General features: G+C 44.7%; 1 protein-coding gene across 1 annotated transcript in view; it reads right to left on the reverse strand.

The window, feature by feature from the left end:
• Positions 1-22,867, reverse strand: part of GRIP1 (glutamate receptor interacting protein 1) — a 752,861-nt gene that overhangs the window by 1,638 nt on the left and 728,356 nt on the right. The window contains exon 24 of the mRNA XM_070370106.1: positions 649-795. Coding sequence (XP_070226207.1) covers positions 649-795 — 147 coding nt within the window. The remainder of the gene's footprint in view (positions 1-648; positions 796-22,867) is intronic.

A 22,867-nucleotide genomic window follows, 5' to 3' on the forward strand; every position in this document is an offset into this window, starting at 1 on the left:
TCTAATGAATCAGTGTAAACTTGCTTTGGTGAACATGTGTGTAAAAGCCAGCCAGCAGAGCAGCCTCATGCTTTGAAAGTCAGCTATTTAGGGACAAACTCATTCTATTTGAATACACGTTCAAGACTGATGGCAGCCTTTCTCCTGTTCCTGCAAAATGCTCTTCCTGAAAACTGGACATAAGATCTAGGAATTTGCTTTCCTCAGTAAAACCAAACCTGATCATGATATTACTCCATTAAGTAAAAACGGTTCAGCTTTTGGATTTTAGATACTGTGTGAGATGAGATATCAAACACTGCAAAATGGGAAATGGGAGAATAAGGTACTAGCATGGCAGTCCACCCCAGTTTTCTTGCCTGGAGGATCCCATGGACAGAGGAGCCTGGTGGGCTGTAGTCTACAGGGTTGCAAAGAGACTGACATGAAGCAACAGCATGCACACATGCCTATTCTCAAGTTTAGAATCTGCCGGGGAATGTATTCAGGGAAACACGCTGTTTCAGTAACTGGTAAATTCTACTAAGGGAAAAAGTGTCTATGCTCTCTAGGAGGGCCTCTGATCTGGTCTTGAGGCAAAGGAGGATGTGTGAGCACTGGTCAAATAAGACTTTAAAGAGTTAGATAAAATTTCATCTGAGGTCTTACCTGTAAGAGCCTATCGTAGGGCTTTAGCCCACCAAGATCTCCTGGCCCAGCTGGGCGAATATTTTTGACATAGACTCCTTTCTCCAGCAAGCCATCTGCTACACTGAATCCGAAGTCCTCCATGTCAGAGCCCTTGTACAGGGTCACCTGGAAGGTGAGAGAATGTGAGACGGGGGCGGCGGGGGGCGGTATTTAGGTAGGTTGAGGACGAAGCATCTTTTCAAACTAATTTCAGTAACATAATAGATTAGGCAGCTCCCCCCACCCCCCCAGTCTTGGCACTAATGGTAAAGAATCCACCTGCCAATGCAGGAGACTTGGGTTCAATCCCTGGGTCAGGAAGGTCCTCGGAGGAGGAAATGGCAACCCACTCTATTGCCTGGAAAACCACATGGACAGAGGAGCCTGGCAGGGTACAGTCCATGGGGTCGCAAAGCAGCAGCCATGACTGAGCATAGCACGCACACACACACACACCCACCCACCCAATTGTGAAGATTTTTCTATTCTTCAAGAACATCCTTGGAATTTCCAAAGTCCCACTCAGAACTGGAAAAGGAGGAGACATGCTGGAGAGATTTTTTTAAAAAAACTTGCAATCATCAGGTGTATACAGGTGAGAATTTCTCAGGGGCATGTTCTTGTCTCTGTTCTGGAGCAACCCCAGGTGTTGGGAGAAGCCAGAGTTAGCCCTTTGCAGCTGGATATTAGGACTAAGCCAAAGACCTTTCCTTCCTGCTCACCATGCCTGGCGCTGTGCTGGGTACAGCGCTCAGCATATCCTCTGCCTCTAAGCAAGAGCCAGGAAGCCCATCATTGTGTCTTCTCTGGTATTCTAATCAGTGCTTCAGTACTGTAGGCAAAAAATATTGTGAAAGGGAGAGAGGCCAAGATGGCAGAGTAGAAAGACCCTGAGCTCACTTCCTCTCACGAGCACACCAAAATCACACCTATCTGGGGAACAACCATCGACGAAAAAGACTAGAACATACCAGGAAATACCTACAACTAAAGGCAAAGGAACCACAATGAGATGAGGGCTTGGCGGGTAGGGTGGACTGGTGATATAATCAAATCCCATCCCCCCTGGGTGGGCAACCCACAAACTGGAGAATAATTATACTGCAGAGGTTCTTCTACCGGAGTGAGCATTCTGAGCCCCACAGTCTGGCTCCCCAGCCCAAGGTCCAGCATCGGAAGGATAAGCCCCCAGAACATTTGGCTTTGAAACCCAGTGGGGCTTAACTGCAGGAGCCCCACAGGATTGGGGGGAACATAGACTTCACTCTGATGCACACAAAAATCTCATGCACACCAAGGGTGCACACAAAATCCCATGCATACCAAGACCCAGAACAAAAGCATCCATTTGACAGAAGGCTAAGCCAGACCTGCCTGCTGGTCTTGAAAAGTTTCCTGGAGAGGCGGGAGCTTGGCTTACCCTGGGTACATGGACATGGATGGCAGACATACTGAGGCATATTCAGCCACGTGAACACTCCTGGTGGCTGCCGTACTGAATCATTAGCACCAAGACCTGGCCTCACCCACAGACTATAGGCTCTAGGGCTGGGGCAAGTGCATTCTTGGCCACTCAGTCATGTCCAATTCTTTGCAACCGGATGGACTGTAGCCTCCAGGTTCCTCTCTCCATGGGATTTTCCAGGCAAGAACACTGAAGTGGGTTGCCATTTCCTCCTCCAGATCTTCCCGATCCAGGGATCAAACCCATATCTCCTGTGTCTTGTGTTGGCAGGTGGATTCTTTACCACTAGTGCCACCTGGGAAGCCCCCAGACTGGGATGCTTCAGGGTGAACAATGACCCGGGCAGGGACATAGCCCTGCCCATTAGCAGGCAGGCTGCCTAACTTCTTAAGGCCCAAAGCCACCTCTGGACTCACCCCGAGACAGGGCCTTCCCACTGGAGAGCCAAGACCCAGGTCCACTCACCAGTGGACAGGCTTAGGCTTCTCTTCAGGAAACCTGCACAAGCCTCCAGATGAGCCTCACCCACCAGGGGACAGACACCAGAAGCCCGAAAACTATGATCCCACAATGCAAGCTGGACCCTACCCTGGTGCCAGCTGAGCCCTGGCCCTGCCCACTAGCAGGCCAATGCACCCTTCTGGATACCACGAACTTCATAGCTGTATTGGGAAACTCCCCACCCTCCCTCTGACCCCCTAAATCACTGATCTGAAATGAGCTCTGAGGCCCCTGGGCCCTCCAGCCAGACTCTAGGAACCAGCTCTGCCTACTAGTAGTCCAGCACTAACCCCAGGATCTGACTTCACCTGTCAGTAGGTGGGCAACAGCCCAAGTCTTTGGGACCCTGTGTCTGCCCACCAGTGAGCCAGCACCACCTCCAAGGCCTCCCAGGGTTGCACAATCCCAACTAAACAGTATGAGCAGCATCTGCATAGGGCAGGGCATGTCAACCAACCAAGCCTACTAGACTGCCTGCATGATCAGCCCACCACAAAAAGGACCCTTGGAGCCCTCTTAGGGGGAACCCCTAGAGCATTTAGCTTCAGTGATGAAAGGGGAGTACATGGCTGGGACGCATAGGGCATCTCCTACAGAGGGCCACTTGTCCAAGGTTGAGAAATATAACTAATCTGCAATAGACATAAAAATACAAACAGCAACTGAGACAAAATGAGGTGGCAGAAGATTGTGTTTTAGATCAAGGAATAAAATTCCAGGAGAAGAACTAAATGAAGTGGAGAAAGATGATCTATCTGTGAAAGAGTTCAGAGTAATGATCTTAAAGATGATCAAAGAATTTGGGAGCAGAATAGATGCACAGAGTGAGAAGATAGAAGTTTTCAATAAATAACTAGAAAATACAAAGAACAACCCAGCAGATGAAGTATACAATAACTAGAATGAAAAATACACTCGAAGGAATTAATAACAGACATTTGAAGAACAGTTAACACCTATTCTTCTGAAACTATTCCAAAAAATTACAGAGGAAGAAACAATTCCAGACACATTCTGTGAGGCCACCATCACCCTGATACCAAAACCAGACAAAGATATCACAAAAAAAGAAAAATACAGGCAGATATCACTGGTGAACATAGATGCAAAAAATTATCAACAAAGTATTGGCAAACTCAATACACTAAAAGGATCATACACCATGATCAAGTGGGATTTATCCCAGGGATGGAAGGATTTTTCAGTATCCACAAATCAATCAGTGTGACATTACATTAACAAAGGATAAAAAGCATATGATTATCTCAGCAGGCACAGAAACACTTTTGATAAAAATTCAACGTTCAAAGAAAAAACTTAAAAAAGAAATAAAATTCAACATCCATTTATGATTTTAAAAGTCTTCAGAAAATGGGCATAGATGGACCCTACCTCAACATAATAAAAGCAATATATGACAAACCCACGGCTAACATATTCAATGGTGAAAAGCTAACAGCATTCCCTCTGAGAACGGGAACAAAACAAGGATGACTACTCTTGCCACTTTTATTCAACATAGTTTTGGAAGTCCTAGCAATCAGAGAAGAAAAACAAAGGGACTCCCAATTGGAAAGGAAAAAGTAAAACTCACTGTTTGCATGTGATATACATAGAAAAATCCTAAAAATGGCATTAGAAAAGTACAAGAGCTCATCAATGACTTTGATAAAATTGCAGGATTCAAAATTAACATTCGGAAATCTGTTTTATTTTTGTATACTAACAATGAACTATCAGAAAGAGATATTAAGGAAACAATCCCATTTACCATCACATCAAAAAGGAATAAAATACCTAAGAATAAACTTACCCAAGGAGGCAAAAAATCTGTACTCTGAAAACTACAAGACACTGATCAAAGAAACTGAGGAGGACACAAATAGATGAAAAGATATACCATGTTCTTGGCTTGGAGGAATCAATATTGTGAAAATGATCACAGTACCCAAGGCAATCTACCAATTTAATACGATTCTTATCAAATTACCAATGGCATTTTTCACAGAACTAGAAGAAAAAAATTTTAATTTGTACGGAAACACAAAAGACCAAAAATAGTTAAAACAAGCTTGGGAGGAAAACATAGGCAAAACACTCTCTAACATAAATCACAGCAGGATCCTCTATGACCCACCTTCCAGAGTAATGGAAATAAAAGCAAAAATAAACAAATGGGACCTAATAAAACTTAAAAGCTTTTGCACAACGAAGGAAACTATAAGCAAGGTGAAAAGACAGCCTTCAAAATGGGAGAAAATAATAGCAAATGAAGCAACTGACAAAGAATTAATCTCAAAAATATACAAGCAGCTCATGCAGCTCAATTCCAGAAAAATAAATGACCCAATCAAAAAATGGGTCAAAGAACTAAACAGACATTTCTCCAAAGAAGACATACAGATGGCTAGCAAACACATGAAAAGATGCTCAACATCACTCATTATCAGAGAAATGCAAATCAAAACCACAATGAGGTACCATCTCATGCCAGTCAGAATGGCTGCGATCCAAAAGTCTACAAACCATAAATGCTAGAGAGGGTGCAGAGAAAAAGGAACCCTCTTACACTGTTGGTGGGAATGCAAACTAGTACAGCCACTATGGAGAACAGTGTGGAGATTCCTTAAAAAACTGAAAACTAGAACTGCCATATGACCCAGCAATCCCACTGCTGGGCATACACACCGAGGAAACCAGAATTGAAAGAGACACGTGTACCCCAATGTTCATCGCAGCGCTGTTTACAACAGCCAGGACAGGGAAGCAACCTAGATGTCCATCAGCAGACGAATGGATAAGAAAGCTGTGGTACATATACACAATGGAGTATTACTCAGCCATTAAAAAGAATACATTTGAATCAGTTCTAATGAGGTGGATGAAACTGGAGCCTATTATACAGAGTGAAGTAAGTCAGAAAAACACCAGTACAATATCAGATCAGATCAGATCAGATCAGTTGCTCAGTCATGTCTGACTCTTTGCGACCCCATGAATCACAGCATGCCAGGCCTCCCTGTCCATCACCAAATCCCGGAGTTCACTGAGACTCACGTCCATCCAGTCAGTGATGCCATCCAGCCATCTCATCCTCTGTCGTCCCCTTCTCCTCTTGCCCCCAATCCCTCCCAGCATCAGAGTCTTTTCCAATGAGTCAACTCTTTGCATGAGGTGGCCAAAGTACTGGAGTTTCAGCTTTAGCATCATTCCTTCCAAAGAAATCCCAGGGCTGATCTCCTTCAGAATGGACTAGTTGGATCTCCTTGCAGTCCAAGGGACTCTCAAGAGTCTTCTCCAACACCACAGTTCAAAAGCATCAATTCTTCGGTGCTCAGCCTTCTTCACAGTCCAATTCTCACATCCATACATGACCAAAGGAAAAACCATAGCCTTGACTAGATGGAACTTTGTTGGCAAAGTAATGTCTCTGCTTTTGAATATGCTATCTAGGTTGGTCATAACTTTCCTTCCAAGGAGTAAGCATCTTTTAATTTCATGGCTGCAGTCACCATCTGCAGTGATTTTGGAGCTCAGAAAAATAGAGTCTGACACTGTTTCCACTGTTTCCCCATCTATTTCCCATGAAGTGATGGGACCGGATGCCATGATCTTCGTTTTCTGAATGTTGAGCTTTAAGAAGTCTTAGAAGACCTAGAAGGACTCCTTTAAGGAACACCCTCCCCTGGGGCCCGGCTTGAGTAGCTCCCTCACTCCCTTCCTTGGGTCTGGTTTCGCAATTCCAGCTGTTCACCCTTCTCAGCTCTGGGCCTCAGCCTGTTTCCCCTGCATTAAGGTCAGTGCCACCAGCTAAAGTTTTCCCCAACCCCCAGGCCTCCTTCTGACCACCCACAAGAGATACTCTGAGGGTCACACGTTCGTCAAATGTGTACTGAGTCTTTCCATGTTCTGAGCACGGTTCCAAGTGCTGAGAAACAGCAGTGAGAGGTGGGCAGAGAGAGAAGAGGTTGCCTTCCAGAGGGAAACACATTCATGTGTCATGTCCACTGAGACCCACTGTGCTGGACACCAGCCAGTGTGCTCAGCAAGTCACACTCATTTAACAATGTGGCTTTTTTTAGTAAGGTTTGCTGCACACCCTCTGCAACAACCAATGCACATATCAAGCAATGATTGGGGTTTGCTTTTTAACTCTTGATTATTTTAAAATGCCCTGGAAGAGGAAATGGCAACCCACCGCAGGATTCTCGTCTGAAAAAATTTCATGAACAGAACAGTCAGGTGGGCTACAGTCTATGGGATTGCAAAGAATTTGGCACGCCTGAGCGATTGAGCACATTTTAAAATGTATATTTCTTTTAACACACATCATACCCGAAATACATTCTTGCAAAGAAGTAAAACAATTTAGAGCTATATAGGGCAAAATGTGAAGATTAATACTCTCCAAGCAGGAGAGTATACCCAGTTATTTCACTTCAGAAAGGTATGGAATGTTGAAGGAAATGCAAAGTGGTCATTTGTGGATTTTTATGTCACTGGGCAGAGAACTAAAATATCAAGCTGGCTGGGTCAAGTCTAATCACCAGGCAGCCTCGGTGGTTTCTGCCATGTTGGAGGTGAGGAAATTCAAGCTCGCCCACAGTCACAGAGGTACTGAATAGTGGGGGCATGTCTGTCTGACTCCAGCCACTCAACTATTATATTCTAATGCCACTCAAGTGCCTTATTTCATAGATTCTAAGATGTACTGGTTGTTTTTTTTTTTTTCCTTCATGTCTTCAGGTCTCTGAAATCAGGCCATGTTTTATAGGCAGGGGTATCTTAGGTCCTATGAAATAGGGTATACCAACATCTCACCCCACCTGCATATTTCCCACAATACACTAGAAGGAAAGGGGCCAGAATTTTGTTACATCTTTGCTTTATGAGAAAGAAAAACAGCCCTGTCTTGCCAGTTAAAGGGTAGTTGGTCCTGAACAGATGCATCGCCATCTCTCAGAATGGTGTGAAAATGCAAAGTCTTGAACCCCACTCTGAACTGCTGTCTGCCAAGTTCTGAGCACACTGAAATTTGCTCTCCATGGTACTTCACACACCAGAGGGGCTAGTACATGTTCTGAAAAGGAAATGAGGGGACTAATACCACTTCATTTAAAATTGTGTTTCTTACCCATCTTGCAGGATTGTTAGGGTCAAGTCAGATATCATCACTGGACGGTAAACTCATGATGGGTGTGCTTTATTGCTATGTCTTTTTTTCACTGCTATATCCTCAGCCCTTCAAATAGTACCCAGCACATTGTAGGTTCACCTGGACTTTACGATGTGCTAGATGGGTAAGAAACACAATTTTAACTGAAGTAGTGTATGTGAAGTTTTAAGACCTGATATTAGTGGAAGGATCACTTTTGTGGCACTCACTTATACAATCAGAAAATCCTACCTGACTATAAAGAGGTGCGTGTATTAGCAAAGTCCAGTCCCCACATTTGACACGTACCTTAATGATGCACGCGTGCTCAGTTGCCAAGTCGTGTCCTGACTCTTGTGACCCCAAGGACTGTAGTCCATGAGGCTTCTCTGTGTGTGCCATTACCCAGGCAAGAATACAGGAGTGGGTCAGATGATCCATGGGGAGAGAATGATCCATGAATGAGAGAACATCCCCTCACCCAAAGCCAAAGTCATCAGGAGGGGAGGATATGTTTTTGTTGGTAACCTGGGCTCAGATAAAGGCCTGAGGGGAGATATGGGAGATGTTCACCCTGCAAGTTCCTTGAGGGGGCCAAGGATCCTTGTTTTGTTTACTGATATATCCCAAACTCCTTAAATGGTACCTGCTACATTGTAGAGCTAGTATTTTGTTGAATAGATGAAGTGACTGGTTCTGACATACCATGTGGTTGAGTTTGGAAACTAGTCAGAACTGGCCATGATGTGCTGTGTGTGTGAATGGAGAGGGATTTAATTCTGAGGGTCAGGTCGCGCCCTGCCTCCATGGCCCCAGGGCCATGCTGGAAATGAGCAAGGCACAAAGCTGCAGGGTGGCTGGGACTGGGCAGGACAAAGCTCCACAGTGACATCATGTGGTCATGAGAGGGAGAGCACCTATGACATTGGAGCCAGGTCTGTCTGCCGTCCCTTTGAGATGAGGAAGCCCCAGTTTTGCACAGGGAGTAGGGTGGGATGTGTGTGCTAAATCGCTTCACTCATGTCTGACTCTTTGCACCCTCATGGACCGTAGCCCACCAGGCTCCTCTGACCACGGGATTCTCCAGGCAAGAATACTGGAGTGGGTTGCCATGCCCTCCTCCAGTGGATCTTCCCCATTCAGGGATTGAACCTGCGTCTCTTATGTCTCCTGCATTGGTAGGCGGGTTCTTTACTATGAGCACCATCTGGGAAGCTCCAGGGTGGAATGTAGGGTTCTCCAACTTGAGATGCAGGACTTCTTGCTAATAAGGCTGTGGGACTTGTGTGAGTAGATTAAAAAGCAAACTGGATGCTACTTTTTCTACCAAGTTTGTGGAGTAGATCATACAGTTTGTACAAGAAAGGCAAAATGAATGCCAGTTCTTTCCTTTCATTTTTAAAATAGGGAATTAGTGGACTAAATATTTCCAGTGGTGTCCCAAGGAGGTTTTTTTCCAGTGGGGAGGGGAATGACCTTTTAAAAGTACATTATCAGTATGAATCTATGCTATGCTATGCTATGCTAAGTCACTTCAGTCGTGTCTGACTCTGTGTGACCCCATAGACGGTAGCCTACCAGGCTCCCCTGTCCCTGGGATTCTCCAGGCTAGAACACTGGAGTGGGTTGCCATTTCCTTCTCCAATGCATGAAAGTGAAAAGTGAAAGTCAAGTCGATCAGTTGTGTCCGACTCTTAGCGACCCCATGGATTGCAGCCTACCAGGCTCCTCCGTCCATGGGATTTTCCAGGCAAGAGTACTGGAGTGGGGTGCCATTGCCTTCTCCGATATGAATCTATGGGTCCTTTTATATATAATGTGTTACAATCAACAGCAACATTCTTTTGCAAGCTCAAGTTTCCTCATTTTTGGCCAAGTGGAGTCCTTCATGTTGATGTCGTGTTGATATCATTATATGACCCACTTGCTCTGATAACTTCTCTGCTTTTTGGCACAAGATATCACAGACTAATAGAAGCAACAGTTAGAACACCAGGCATGGAACAACAGGCTGGTTCCAAATTGAGAAAAGAGTACGTCAAGGCTGTATATTGTCACCCTGCTTATTTAACTTATATGCAGAGTACCTCATGCGAAACGCTGGCTGGATGAAGCACAAGCTGGTATCGATTGCCACGAGAAATATCAACAACCTCAGATATGCAGATGACACCACCCTTATGGCAGAAAGCAAACAAGAACTAAAGAGTCGCTTGATGAAGGTGAAAGAGAATGAAAAAGCTGGCTTAAAACTCAACATTCAAAAAACGAAGATCATGGCATCCAATCCCATCACTTCATGACAAATAGATGGAGAAACAATGGAAACAGTGACAGACTTTATTTTGGGGGGCTCCAAAATCACTGCAGATGGTGACTGCAGCCATGAAATTTAAAGACGCTCCTTGGAAGAAAAGCTATGACAAACCTAGACAGATATTTAAAAGCAGAGACATTATTTTGTTGACAAAGGTTTGTATAGTCAAATCTATGGTTTTTTTCTGAGTAATCATGTATGGATGTGAGAGTTGGACCATAAAGAAAGCTGAGTGTCAAAGAATTGATGCTTTTGAACTGTGGTGTTGGAGAAGACTCTTGAAGAGTCCCTTGGACTGCAAGGAGGTCAAACCAGTCAATCCTAAAAGAAATAAGTCCTGAATATTCATTGGAAGGACTGATGCTGAAGCTGAAACTCCACTACTTTGGCCACGTTTTGTGAAGAACTGACTCACTGGAAAAGACCCTGATGCTGGGAAAGATTGAGACCATGAGGAGAAGGGGACGACAGAGGATGAGATGGTTGGATGGCATCGCTGACTCAGTGGACATGAGGTCCATTGAGTTTGAGCAAACTCAAACAATGGAGTTTGAGCAAGCTCCGGGAGTTGGTGATGGACAGGGAAGCCTGGCGTGCTGCAGTCTATGGGGTCACAAAGAGTCGGCCACGACCGCGACTGAACTGAACTGATCATAGACTCGAGCTTCCTGGTGGCTCAGCAATAGACAATCCACCTACAATGCAGGAGATGGGGGTTCAATCCCTTTGTAGGGAAGATCCCCTGGAGGAGGGCATGGCAACCCACTCCAATATTCCTTCCTGGAGAATCCCATGGACAGAAGAGCCTGGTAGGCTACAGTCCATGGGATCGCCCAGAGTCCGACACGACTGAAGCCACTGAGCACACAGGCACCTCATGGACTCACCATGGATACTTCCTGCCTCGACTGGAGGAAACACTCAGGTTTATTTCTAGGCCCTTTCGTCCTCATGTTCTTTCATTGAAGGTAGGAAGGGGAGGAATCGGGGGAGATGGGTGCAAAGGAGGAGGGGGCGGAGGTGACAAACAGCTAACATGCTTGGTGACAGTCTGTTACTCTTGGGACTCTGTTTACTAGTGTATGAAATGTCTCTACCCCAGGTCCCAGCTTTTGCACCCCTCTTTGGCTCTGTCTCTGGGATTTCTCGCCCTTCTTCTCCCTTTCCACTTTTGTTCCGAGTCATGTTCTCTCCCCGGACAAGCAGCACACCTACGGGGGATGGTGGCACATCTTAGTTATCTCTGTTGCATTAGTAATTAAGCATAGGCTTGGACAGCAGTCCTGTGGGCCCTCTGGCTGGTTGCTATGTGGGCTGGCATTTTCTCCGCAAGCCTCGCCACACTCTTCAGTCATATCTGAATATGAATCACAAAGCCTATGTTTGCAGTGGACATTAGGAAGCCCACTTCTGTCTTAGCTCTGAGACATGTTTCTCAACACAGTGAACTGGAATCCCTGCAAGGGGGAACATTTGTTGCAGACCTAGAATAATAGTAAAGTTCTTCATTGCTCAACTGGCCTGTGAATCTCAGGTGTTTGCTCCACAGTTATTGAACCCAGAAGGGGTAAAAGGGTAAGTGTCACGAAACACTGCCAACACCAGGCAGTGGGGATACACTAACCACAACGGTAGAGATGGATGCCGACTAGTGCCAGGTTAGCAGATTAGCTCATTAACTGTAAAGCCACAGTTTCTGGCTAAGAGGCTTGGCTCTCCGGAACCTTAGACTTGATGTATCTCTATGGCAAACTCCTCAGGATGAGAGACTAATATATGGTTTAAATCTGAAAGTAATCTGTTTCTCTAGAAAGATTTCCTAAGGTTAGAGGAGACTGAATTTTAATAGCCAGTTCTATGATTCTCTTAGAAGTAGCAAAACAACAAAATGAAGCTTTAAAATGATACAGAGGTAAGACTCCAGGAATCAATAATTTCACACAAATAGGACACACTGCTGGCTGGTCTCAAAATCAGCTGCAATAAATTGTGCCATGTGGCTGCTGCTCTCCTGCTTAGCTGCAGACGGGTAGTGCTTACCTCTGATGTATTTCCTGTCCAAAAATAATTCTAAGAATTCCAAGGTTTGAGTTGCATTTCCCGCCCCCCACAGATAAACCCCTTAACCAGGCACTTTCCGGTATATGATTGCTTTGATCTCCCAGCAACTCTGTGTGGCAGAAGCATGCCTTTCCCACTAACGAGGACACTGACCTTTGAACTTGACGAATGGACTTGTCCAGGTGGAATACAGTAAGCCTGAGGATTTCAGTATTAGAGTATCTGACCTCATCTGCTGTGTTCCTTCCACTGAATCATGATTTTTTTTTTTTTTCCTTACTCTCCTAGCTGGTCAGGCAGTTTTTATCCATTTCCAACGGCCCAACAAACTAAAGATGAATAGTTTATCACATCTGCTGTATTTCTTTTCATCAGAGCTCTTCTGTGTTTTCCCCCAGCATCTGTGCAAACTGCTCCCAGCTGCTCCAGCTCTTTCCGCTCCAGCTCTTCGTGCTCCACCCTCACCCAAGAAAATCAAGATTTTTCTTGTAAGGTCTCTATTCTGTGCCAGGCTACCTTGGGGGAATCTGGATTATGAACACAAAGCTAGATTTTTCTGTTCCAAAAGGGCCAACTAGCCTCTTGAAACAACACTCTGGGTAAGGATACAGTTCTACAAAACTCACTGTAATTGTAACCACTTGTTAACACATGCTGCAACTGCCTCTATCCCTCCTGAGAACAGAAGCCTTAAAAGGAGGTGCAGGACTTCACCATAATTCAAGTTGAGCTTTCATTGGTATTTCTAAGCAAGTTCATCCACAAGTCTGAATAATGTCCTTGAGGCAAAGAAACGTAGTCCTTGTGTTTTCCGTTTTGAGTCCCGTGAAAAGCCTTAGCAGCAGAGCCAGGTCTCTGCACTTGGATTTTAAGGGCAAGTGTGTCTAGTGTCTTGACCATGTCATGGTGAGTGATAGCCACCCCAGAAGCAGTCCCTATGCCCTGGCAGCCAGCCTCCCTGTGGTCAGCCCTTTGCTTGATGGCCCTTAAGGACCAAACCAATACCTGCTTATCAGAGACGGTTCCAGTTTGCCCACAAACCACCGGGTACTTGAGTTTATTCTTCCAGACACCACTGGGGTAACCCTGTTCCTTTAAACTTGACAATTCAAGGCATGAATCGACTTTGAGGACAATCCTATACTACCAGTGGGGCTGGAAGAAAATAATAAAGTATGGATTTTCCAGCTGGTTACCATCAGCTCTGCGCCTGGGCCTTCCCACTTGCCCAGCCAGCACCAAGTCAGCCAAGCTTGACCAAAGACCGTTCCAGCCTGTCAACTCAGGATGGTCTGCTGGCCCTCCCCACACTCACCCCTGCTCTCTGGCTCCTAGGTGCACTCTGGCTTGGCTCCCCTCCAGCTCTCAACTCAAGTTCCCAGTTCCACCAGCAGCTCACCAACCTCCATAACCTACAGACCCATGTGGGCAAAATGTCGTTGTGTATGTTGAGGGTAGGGGGTTCCCCACACCACCAAACAACTCTGCAACATTAGATGGGTGTCCTACAGTTCAACTTAATTCTGAAATTATCCACATGGAGGCCATGTCAGATCCCACAGGTTAAGGGTTCCATCCTACAACATTACCCGACCCCTACCCCACCATTTCAGACAATGGTCTTCAGACCCAGGTCGTCACTCATACCTTTGCCCAACTGGCTGTATCTCAGAGGTTCCAGCAGCCTCCTTCTTGGGTTTGAGTAATTTATCAGAGTGGCTCACAAAACTTACCAGATCACCAGTTTATTATAAAATGATGTAATTCAGGAACACCAGATGGAAGAGATACTTTGGGGAAGGTTTTGTGGAAAGGTTGCGAAACCTCTATGTTCCCTTCAGGCTCTGATCGCAACCCTCCCCAACCCTGTCCCCGCATCCCATGTGGTTACCAACCTGGAAGCTCCTGGAGACCCATCCTTTTGGGGGCTTTACAGAAGCTTCACTACAGAGGAATGACTGTTTAAGCCACTGGCCATTGGTGATTGATTTCACCTGCAAACCCTCCCTGGAGGTCGGTGGTGGGACTGAAACCTCCAAACTTCTAATCACAGGGCTGGCTCCACTGGCAATCAACCCCCATCCTTAAGTGCATCTAAAAAGCAACTCATTCAGTTCAGCTCAGTCGCTCAGTCGTGTCCCACTGTTTGAGACCCCATGGACTGCAGCACACCAGGCTTCCCTTGTCTGTCACCAACTCCCAGAGTCTACTCAAACTTATGTCCATTGAGTTGGTAATGCCATCCAACCATCTCATCCTCTGTCATGCCCTTCTTCTCCTGCCTTCAATCTTTCCCAGCATCTGGGTCTTTTCCAATGAGTCAGCTCTTCGCATCAGGTGGCCAAAGTATTGGAGTTTCAGCTTCAGCATCAGTGCTTCCAGTGAATATTCAGGACTGATTTCCTTTAGGATGGACTGGTTGGATATCCTTGCAGTCCAAGGGACCCTCAAGAGTATTCTCCAACACCATGGTTCAAAAGCATCAATTCTTCAGCACTCAGCTTTCTTTATAGTCCAACTCTCAGCAGTGGCCACAGGACTGGAAAAGGTCAGTTTTCACTCCAATCCCAAAGAAAGTCAATGCCAAAGAATGCTCAAACTACTGCACAGTTGCACTCATCTCACACGCTAGTAAAGTAATGCTCAAAATTCTCCAAGCCAGGCTTCAGCAATATGTGAACCATGAACTTCCAGATGTTCAAGCTGGTTTTAGAAAAGGCAGAGGAACCAGAGATCAAATTGCCAACATCTGCTGGATCATAGAAAAAGCAAGAGAATTCCAGAAAAACATCTATTTCTGCTTTATTGACTATGCCAAAGCCTTTGACTGTGTGGATCACAATAAACTATGGAAAATTCTTCAAGAGATGGGAATGCCAGTTACCTGACCTGCCTCTTGAGAAACCTGTATGTAGGTCAGGAAGGAACGGTTAGAACTGGACATGGAACAACAGACTGGTTCCAAATAGGAAAAGGAGTACGTCAAGGCTGTGTATTGTCACCCTGCTTATTTAACTTATATGCTGAGTACATCATGAGAAACGCTGGGCTGGAAGAAGCACAGGCTGGAATCAAGATTGCCAGGAGAAATCTCAATAACCTCAGATATGCAGATGACACCACCCTTATGGCAGAAATTGAAGAAGAACTTAAGAGCCTCTTGATGAAGGTGAAATAGGAGAGTGAAAAAGTTGGCTTAAAACTCAACATTCAGAAAACAAAGATCATGGCATCCGGTCCCATCACTTCATGGGAAATAGATGGGGAAACAGTGACAGACTTTATTTTTTGGGGTTCCAAAATCACTGCAGATGGTGACTGCAGCCATGAAATTAGAAGACGCTTACTCCTTGGAAGGAAAATTATGACCAACCTAGACAGCATGTTAAAAAGCAGAGACATTACTTTGTTGGCAAAGACCCATCTAGTCAAGGCTATGGTTTTTCCAGTAGTCATGTATGGATGTGAGAGTTGGACTATAAAGAAAGCTGAGCGCCGAAGAATTGATGCTTTTGAACCGTGGTGTTGGGGAAGACTCTTGAGAGTCCCTTGGACTGCAAGGAGATCCAACCAGTCCATTCTAAAGGAGATCAGTCCTGGGTATACATTGGAAGGACTGATGTTGAAGCTGAAACTCCAATACTTTGGCCACCTCATGCGAAGAGCTGACTCATTTGAAAAGACCCTGATGCTGGGAAAGATTGAAGGCAGGAGGAGAAGGGGACGACAGAGGATGAGATGGCTGGATGGCATCACCGATTTGGTGGACATGAGTTTGGGTAAACTCTGGAAGTTGGTGATGGACAGGAAGGCCTGGTGTTCTGCGGTTCATGGGGTCGCAAAGAGTCGGACACTACTGAGCAACTGAACTGAACTGAACTCACATCCATACATGACTCCTGGAAAAACCATAGCTTCGAGTAGATGGACCTTTGTTGGCCAAGTTACAACCTACCAAACTTTCCCTGCACTGAGCACTAACAGTGCTGGTGTGATTTCCTCATTCCGAGGAAGGCTGTGGTTTGCCACTACAAAGGTCCTCGAAAAAGAACGAACTTTGTGCTTCATCTAAGGGGAAGAAAGAGAGCAGCTCTAGGCTAAACCACTATCGTGTGATCCTCACTGCAGCCCTGCCGGACCTCAATAGACATGCAGTGGAGCAGAAGGATGCTGGACGGAGAGCTCCAGCAGGCTTCTATCCAAGGACCTGGAGAGAAACACAGTGACCCTCAGGGAGTCTCCTCATTTGTAAGTGAACATTCCGTAGATAACAGAATACAATCTATTAATAAACGCATTTGATCACCACAGAGACAAGCAAAGCCATCGGAAGAGGAAGAATGATCCCCAGGCCAGGGCTAGACTTAAGGGAAGTTATTAGCATTTCGGAAGAGGGATGGTGGTGGGTCCTTGACAGAAATGAGGGATCAAAGACTGGGAAATCAGGCACACTGGAACACTGCCTAACAAGCCCGCCTAAGGGTCATCTGAGTCTAAGGTACCGCACCTCTGTTTAACTTAGCATTTCTATGGCTCAGAGCTCAGCCTCTGTAAAAGAGGACGGCAACTTGACGAGAAGAGATAGGATGCAAATAGAGCTCTGTCCCTTAGAGGAGATAAGCTCAAAGGCTTTGCTTGTATTTCACTGTAAGTCATTGAGCAGCTTTCATTTTAACTAGGAAATCTCATTCTGACATTCTTTTTCTCCCCCTCCTTGGACTGATACATATATATTATTTTCTTTATCTTCCCTTTGCACAAATGTTTTTATCCCACTGTTTTATCCTGAGCTAAAAAACTTTTTTTTTTTTTTTTCCACACGAGCCAATCATTTGTATATAATTTTGTTTTTTACATTTTTGAGAAATATGTCTTAGAATTACAGACAAGGGAAGCTGATGGAAAAAATCCATTTTAAGGGCTGTCAGGGCTGGATGTCATTGCTCACATAAAATGTACAACCTAAATTCCAACCCTTATTCTACAATTCCACATTGATTGTTAGCTGCCCCTGGTTTTTTTCAGGGAGAGAATATGCTTGTCACACTGACGTGATACACATCCATTTCTCTTTGTAAAGAGGGTGTTATTCCAGTGTACAACTCCATCTGTGGAGACTCTAAAACGGCTGCCTGAATCATCCTTAAGGCTAGGATTCTGAGGAGCTCTCATTTCCTGGGTTTCTGTCACTGCAGAGTTGAGATAAGACTGAAGGTGACTTCACCTGGGAAACGCTATTTGTGAACTCTCTCATGATAATGAGTGATCCAGTCTCTTTCTTGGTAAGTGAGCAAACTGAGGTTCAGAAAAGTGACGTGACTCATGACTGGCAGGTTGTGGCCAAACCTTGGCCTGACAGTTCATTTAATCTTGAGTACCAACTGCAAATATTTGGTGAAGAGTCACATTGAAAATAAGATATGTATTTCCATTTCATATTTCCTCCTAGGGTTCAGCCTGACTTGAGAATATTGGAAAAGACGTGGGCACTAAACACCCAAAATGACACTACTTCCAAGAAGTAAAACAACTTTATGATATAAAGAAGAACAAAAGTACACTCTCAAAACACTCCAATATATTGAAATTGCAAAGTGAACTTGGCTGAGAGAAAAGCTGATGGCAGCAAATGTAGCTATAAGAATAAAGGGGTTCCTTGTGAGTGACTCAAATGTTCAAGAGTCGAGCCATCCGCAGCTATAAATAGCAGAAGATTCTGGAAAATAATTTTTAAAAACTTTCTGTAAAAAACAAAACAGTTGCTTACAATAAAGGAATACAATCTTATTGAAAAACACAAATGACAGGACAAAAGGAAATGATTTTTTTTTAAATCCAAATGCTCTGAATGTGAATCTATAGAAAAAAGATTTTTGCCTTAAAATATGCAAAGAGAAGTGAAGCTAGAATTTATCTCAGAAATATATTAAGCAGACACTAAAGAATATTTAAGCTTCAGAAGGAAAAGAGGGGTTATCAATGAAATGCAGCTAAGACCACAAGCTCCTTATCTGCAAAGAGAAAAAAAATCTATGATAAGCTAAAATAGTGATACAAAGCAGAATTAATTTTAAAGATAAAATTTAGAAGCTCCAGGGGTAACAATGCAAACTCATTTCCTCTTTGCTCAGCCACTCAGCTGTTGCCTTCGATCTCCCTGACACAAAATAACCACCTCCTGCTAGCAAAACCTACAGGAGTGATTCCCAAGCTTCAGGTGCAAAAGATTCCACTAAGGGGTTGTTAAAATGTTGTTTTTTTGCCTCAACTCCCAGAAAATGCTGACCAGGTAAGTCTGGGTTGGGCTTAGGAACCCACATTTTAACAGGCACCCCATGTGATGATGGTAAATGTCATCAGAGGTTCACATGCCAAATTTTTCTCTAAGGCTATAGTCTCTAATATAAGTCTTGAAATCAGCTTAATATGACAGCATTTGAAAAGAAACAAAACAAGTCAATTTTTGGATTCATTTATTCAATACGTATTAGGGTGACCAAAAAGTTTGTTGAATTTTTACATCAGATCTTACAGAAAAACCCAAATGAACTTTTTGGCCAACCCAATATATAAGTGTGAGTGTATGTGTGTACTGAGTTGTGAGGTAAGATGTATTTTGGATAACGTCTTAGCCAAAAAAGTCTGAGAGACACCAGCATCACTTCCCTGTGACGCCCTCACTGTCCCTCCCCCCCAGTCTAAGTATCAAATCATCACTCCAGCTCCAACGTCCTCCTCCAACCACAGGGCCGAAAGGGGAAGTGAGGCTGTGTTCTGTGTTTATTCTCAAGTGTCAGGAAGGATAACTAGTCTTTGGGGTTCAGGAATGAAGGACAGAAGACTTGTTAGGAGATGGCAGACCCTTGGACACAGTAGATGGTGTGAAATTAAAAAAAAAAAATGTAGCCTCTCACCTGAGCTCAGCATTTTTGGAAGGTCTGAAGGAAGACACGGGATTGGCAAGGAGGACTGGGTGGAAAATGAGGGGCAGATGATAAAGAGTCTGTTGAAACTCAAGAAATTGGAAGATTAAGCCCACACTTTATTCTTTTTGTATGAGGATGATGCTAGTAACCCATCATCAGGAGATGGTGTGGCCTTTGTGTTCTCCTGTTCTCCCCAGGAATGGGGATGGATACTGGCCCATTCATTCCTATCCTCTTGATGCAGCTTCTAGTGACAGTAAGAGTTTGAAGGTACTGGCTTGGACAGACAGATCCACAACTTGTTCTCATGGAGACAGCTTTCACCAAGAGGCACACAGCCCCGAGAAAGATGGCAACTGGAAAATAACACCACGTGTTTTCAGAATGGGGTGCTATTGACCCTACCCAGCCTCTTTACTCTGGTCTCTGCACCCCCTTAGAAATTTCTCCACTAGGTCAGTGGAGAAAAGTCCACCCAAGGGGCTCAATGAGAATCAGCCTTCATTCCGCTCGGCAAGCCATGCATGCAGTCTGACTTTGGGTTATTTTCAACTTGAGGAAGGGATGTTTTTCTCTTTCTCTGGCCCCATCTCCATACCACCCCCCAAAGAGTACCTTTTCCTACTTCTATGAAGGTTTAGTCCAGGCTAATAGCACCCTGGGCTTCCCTGGTGGCTCAGAGGTAAAGAATCTGCCTGTCAATGTAGGAGATGCAGGTTCGATTCCTGGGTCGGGAAGATCCCCTGGAGAAGGAAATGGCAATGGACTCCAGTATTCTTGCCTGGGGAAATCCCATGGACAGAGGAGCCTGGCGGGCTACAGTCCAAGCACCCCAACGGGAAGATAATTCAATTCAATCAACAAGGCACTTGCTTTTTCATGGTGTCAGGTAATCTTCGTTCAAAGGGTGCCCACAATCAAGACACAAATACAATTAACCAGTCTCTGCTCTGAGTAAAGTGACTCTTCTAATCACCATTTCTCCTTTTAAGTGTTTCGAAACTGGAGTGTGGGTTTAGCAGCAAACGTTGAATGGACTATCAGGGTCACTGAATTCACACACACAAAGGTGCCTGAGATGGGAGCATCCACCATTCCCACAATTCCATACCGTCAGGCTGCAGGCTCCTCTGCCACATTTTCACGTCACAAGCTCATTTTGGGTGTCGTATAATGCCCAGGACACCATCTAGTTCTGAGCACCTTATTTTGTTTGGCACCAATTTGGAAGAAGAGTGAAGCCACATGGGAAATGCGCTTAGTGCCACTATAGAGGGAAATGAGTAAAGTGAAGGAGAAAAGAAGCAGCCCATTTGCTAGGTCAAGCGGGTCTAGCATAGTCTGTGATCTGCGGTCTCTCCGTTCACACACTGCCACACAAATGTTCCAACCAGCCCAGCCACTGCCACTCACGGTGCTAAGTGCATGATGCCTTTAAAGAGAGATCTATTTTCAGCACACTTTTAAAAACGTCAGCTATAACAACTTGCATAGCCAATTTACCGTCATGATCTTTGCTGACTGCTTTCAGTATAGGAGGGATGGGGAGACAAGCCTTTTGCATTGCTGGGCTGCCAAGGAATCTTCCTTTGAAGAGACTGCTTCACTCCAGAAGGAAAAACAACTCTCTTCTACACTTGCTATTTCTCTATCCTGTTGTTTAATCACTCAGCCATGTCTGACTCTTTTGCAGCCCCATAGACTGTAGCCTGCCAGGGCCCTTTATTCATGGGGATTCTCCAGGCAAGAATTCTAGACTGGATTGTCATTTCCTCCTCCAGGGGATCTTCCTGACCCAGGGATTGAATCTTCTTCATTGGCAGGAGGGTTCTTTACCACTGAGCCACCTAGGAAGCCCTTCCCTATCCTGTAGATGGGGAAAAATAAATGCTAAGACATGCTATTGTGTGAGGGGCTAAAAAAGAGCAAAAATACAACACATAGCAGGCATTCATTGTTACCCTTTCCCTTTGGTGTTGAAGGAAGGTGAGTTACCCAGAACACTTGTTTTTCTGGGCAGCAGACTTTTAGAGAAGACGGGAAGGCAGTGTTCCTAAATAACTGAGAGAATCAGGAGGGGCCAGCCCTCCTCACGGTGCAGCAGAATTAGCAGTGACTATGCAGCATCTGCAATTTAATCACCAAGGGAGTCCTTACAGCCTCCTAATGGTGTTTGTCAATTAGCCAATTAGGATATGTGACAGGTGGTGAAGCCTGATGTTTACCAGACAGACACATCACTTCAGGGTAACTGGATAAACTAACTTGTGGCAATAGGCTAAAGCTGGGTCCCCACCCTAAAATATCAGAAATGTCTTGACTTTTCTGTAAAGTCTGTAATGTCTCTTAATATGCTGGCATATTTGCACTCTCTCAGTACACTGCAATCTTCGACATCCTTCTGTATATGTTTCTTTCTGTGCTTTGGAATGCTTTCCCATCTTCCACCTTCCTGCAGAGTCAACACCTACATCTAGGAAGCATTTCCCATTCCTCTGTAGTGGGTTAGTGTCAGTCACTCAGTTGTGTCTGACTCTGCGACCCCAAGGACTGTAACCCATACGGTTCCCCTGTCTGTGGAATTCTCCAGGCAAGACTACTGGAGTGGGCTGCCATTTTCTTCTTCAGGGGATCTTCCCAACCCAGGAATCGAATCTGGGTCTCTTGCACTGCAGGCAGATTCTGTACTGTTTGAGCCACCAGAGAAGCCCTTAGTGGGTTAGGGTGCCCCCATCTCCAAAGACAGTCTAGTCTTGTGTCTGTCATTGTGCTAATCCCATTATCTTCCCACTGTTTCCTGGACTGTCTTCCCAGTAGACAATGTGCTCCTTGGAGATTTACAATACATTCTTTAAGTAAATAAATGCACAATCTATGTACTGAATGAATGAATCAATGAGTAATGAAAGAATGAACGCAGGATTGGAACAGGAATTCAGAATCCAACCTCCCACACAATCCTTTCTTTCACCATATCCTTTGTCAGCAGCAAAATAGCTACTTTTAATAGGTGGGTAAGGAGATGAGTCGGTGGTGGACAGGGAGGCCTGGCATGCTGCAATTCATGGGGTTGCAAAGAGTTGGACACGACTGAGCGCCTAAACTGAACTGAGGGAGACTAAAGTCTTTAGAGGAAAAGGAGAGTAGTTGGCCTGTTACCCCTTCTTAACCTGACACTTATTTGCTCTTCTGGGTAAGACAAATAACTTATCTCTAGTTAACAGATTACTAACTACAGATCTTCTCTGTAAGAAGAATGGAGTGAGACAGTTACTAACTATACCTCCTTATGTATTAACTGCAACAAAAAGCAAGTTCTACAAAAGAAAACCAGAGAAACCTCCCTTCCATTGATTTCGTTGGCCCTGGGCTCCACAGGTACTGTCACCTACCCCTGCCTTGTTTAAACTCTGCCAGCAACTTGAACTCAGCTTTGTTTGCAACTGTGAGTTTTCATCCATGAAGCAAAGTGAGGCAACCGCCTTAGCAGAGATGAAACATAGCCAGGCCTTATCTTGTCCTGACCAAGGACATCTAAATTATGTCTCAAGAGAAGTTTACACTCCGTGAATAACATAACCATCTACTGAGAAATCTGTAATTGATGATTAATCCTTCCAACATCAGTGTAGCTAGGAGTATACAGCATTTAGAAAATGTTTTCCCCTTCCAATCAAGTTGAAATAACAGATCAATTCATCGAAGCTCCACTTGACACTAGAACCTCAAGCTTCTGCAGGAAGATTTTGGCCATAAATACATCTGTGATCAAT

The sequence above is a fragment of the Bos mutus genome, chromosome 5 (assembly GCF_027580195.1).
Source record: "Bos mutus isolate GX-2022 chromosome 5, NWIPB_WYAK_1.1, whole genome shotgun sequence".
NCBI classification, from domain to species: domain Eukaryota; kingdom Metazoa; phylum Chordata; class Mammalia; order Artiodactyla; family Bovidae; genus Bos; species Bos mutus.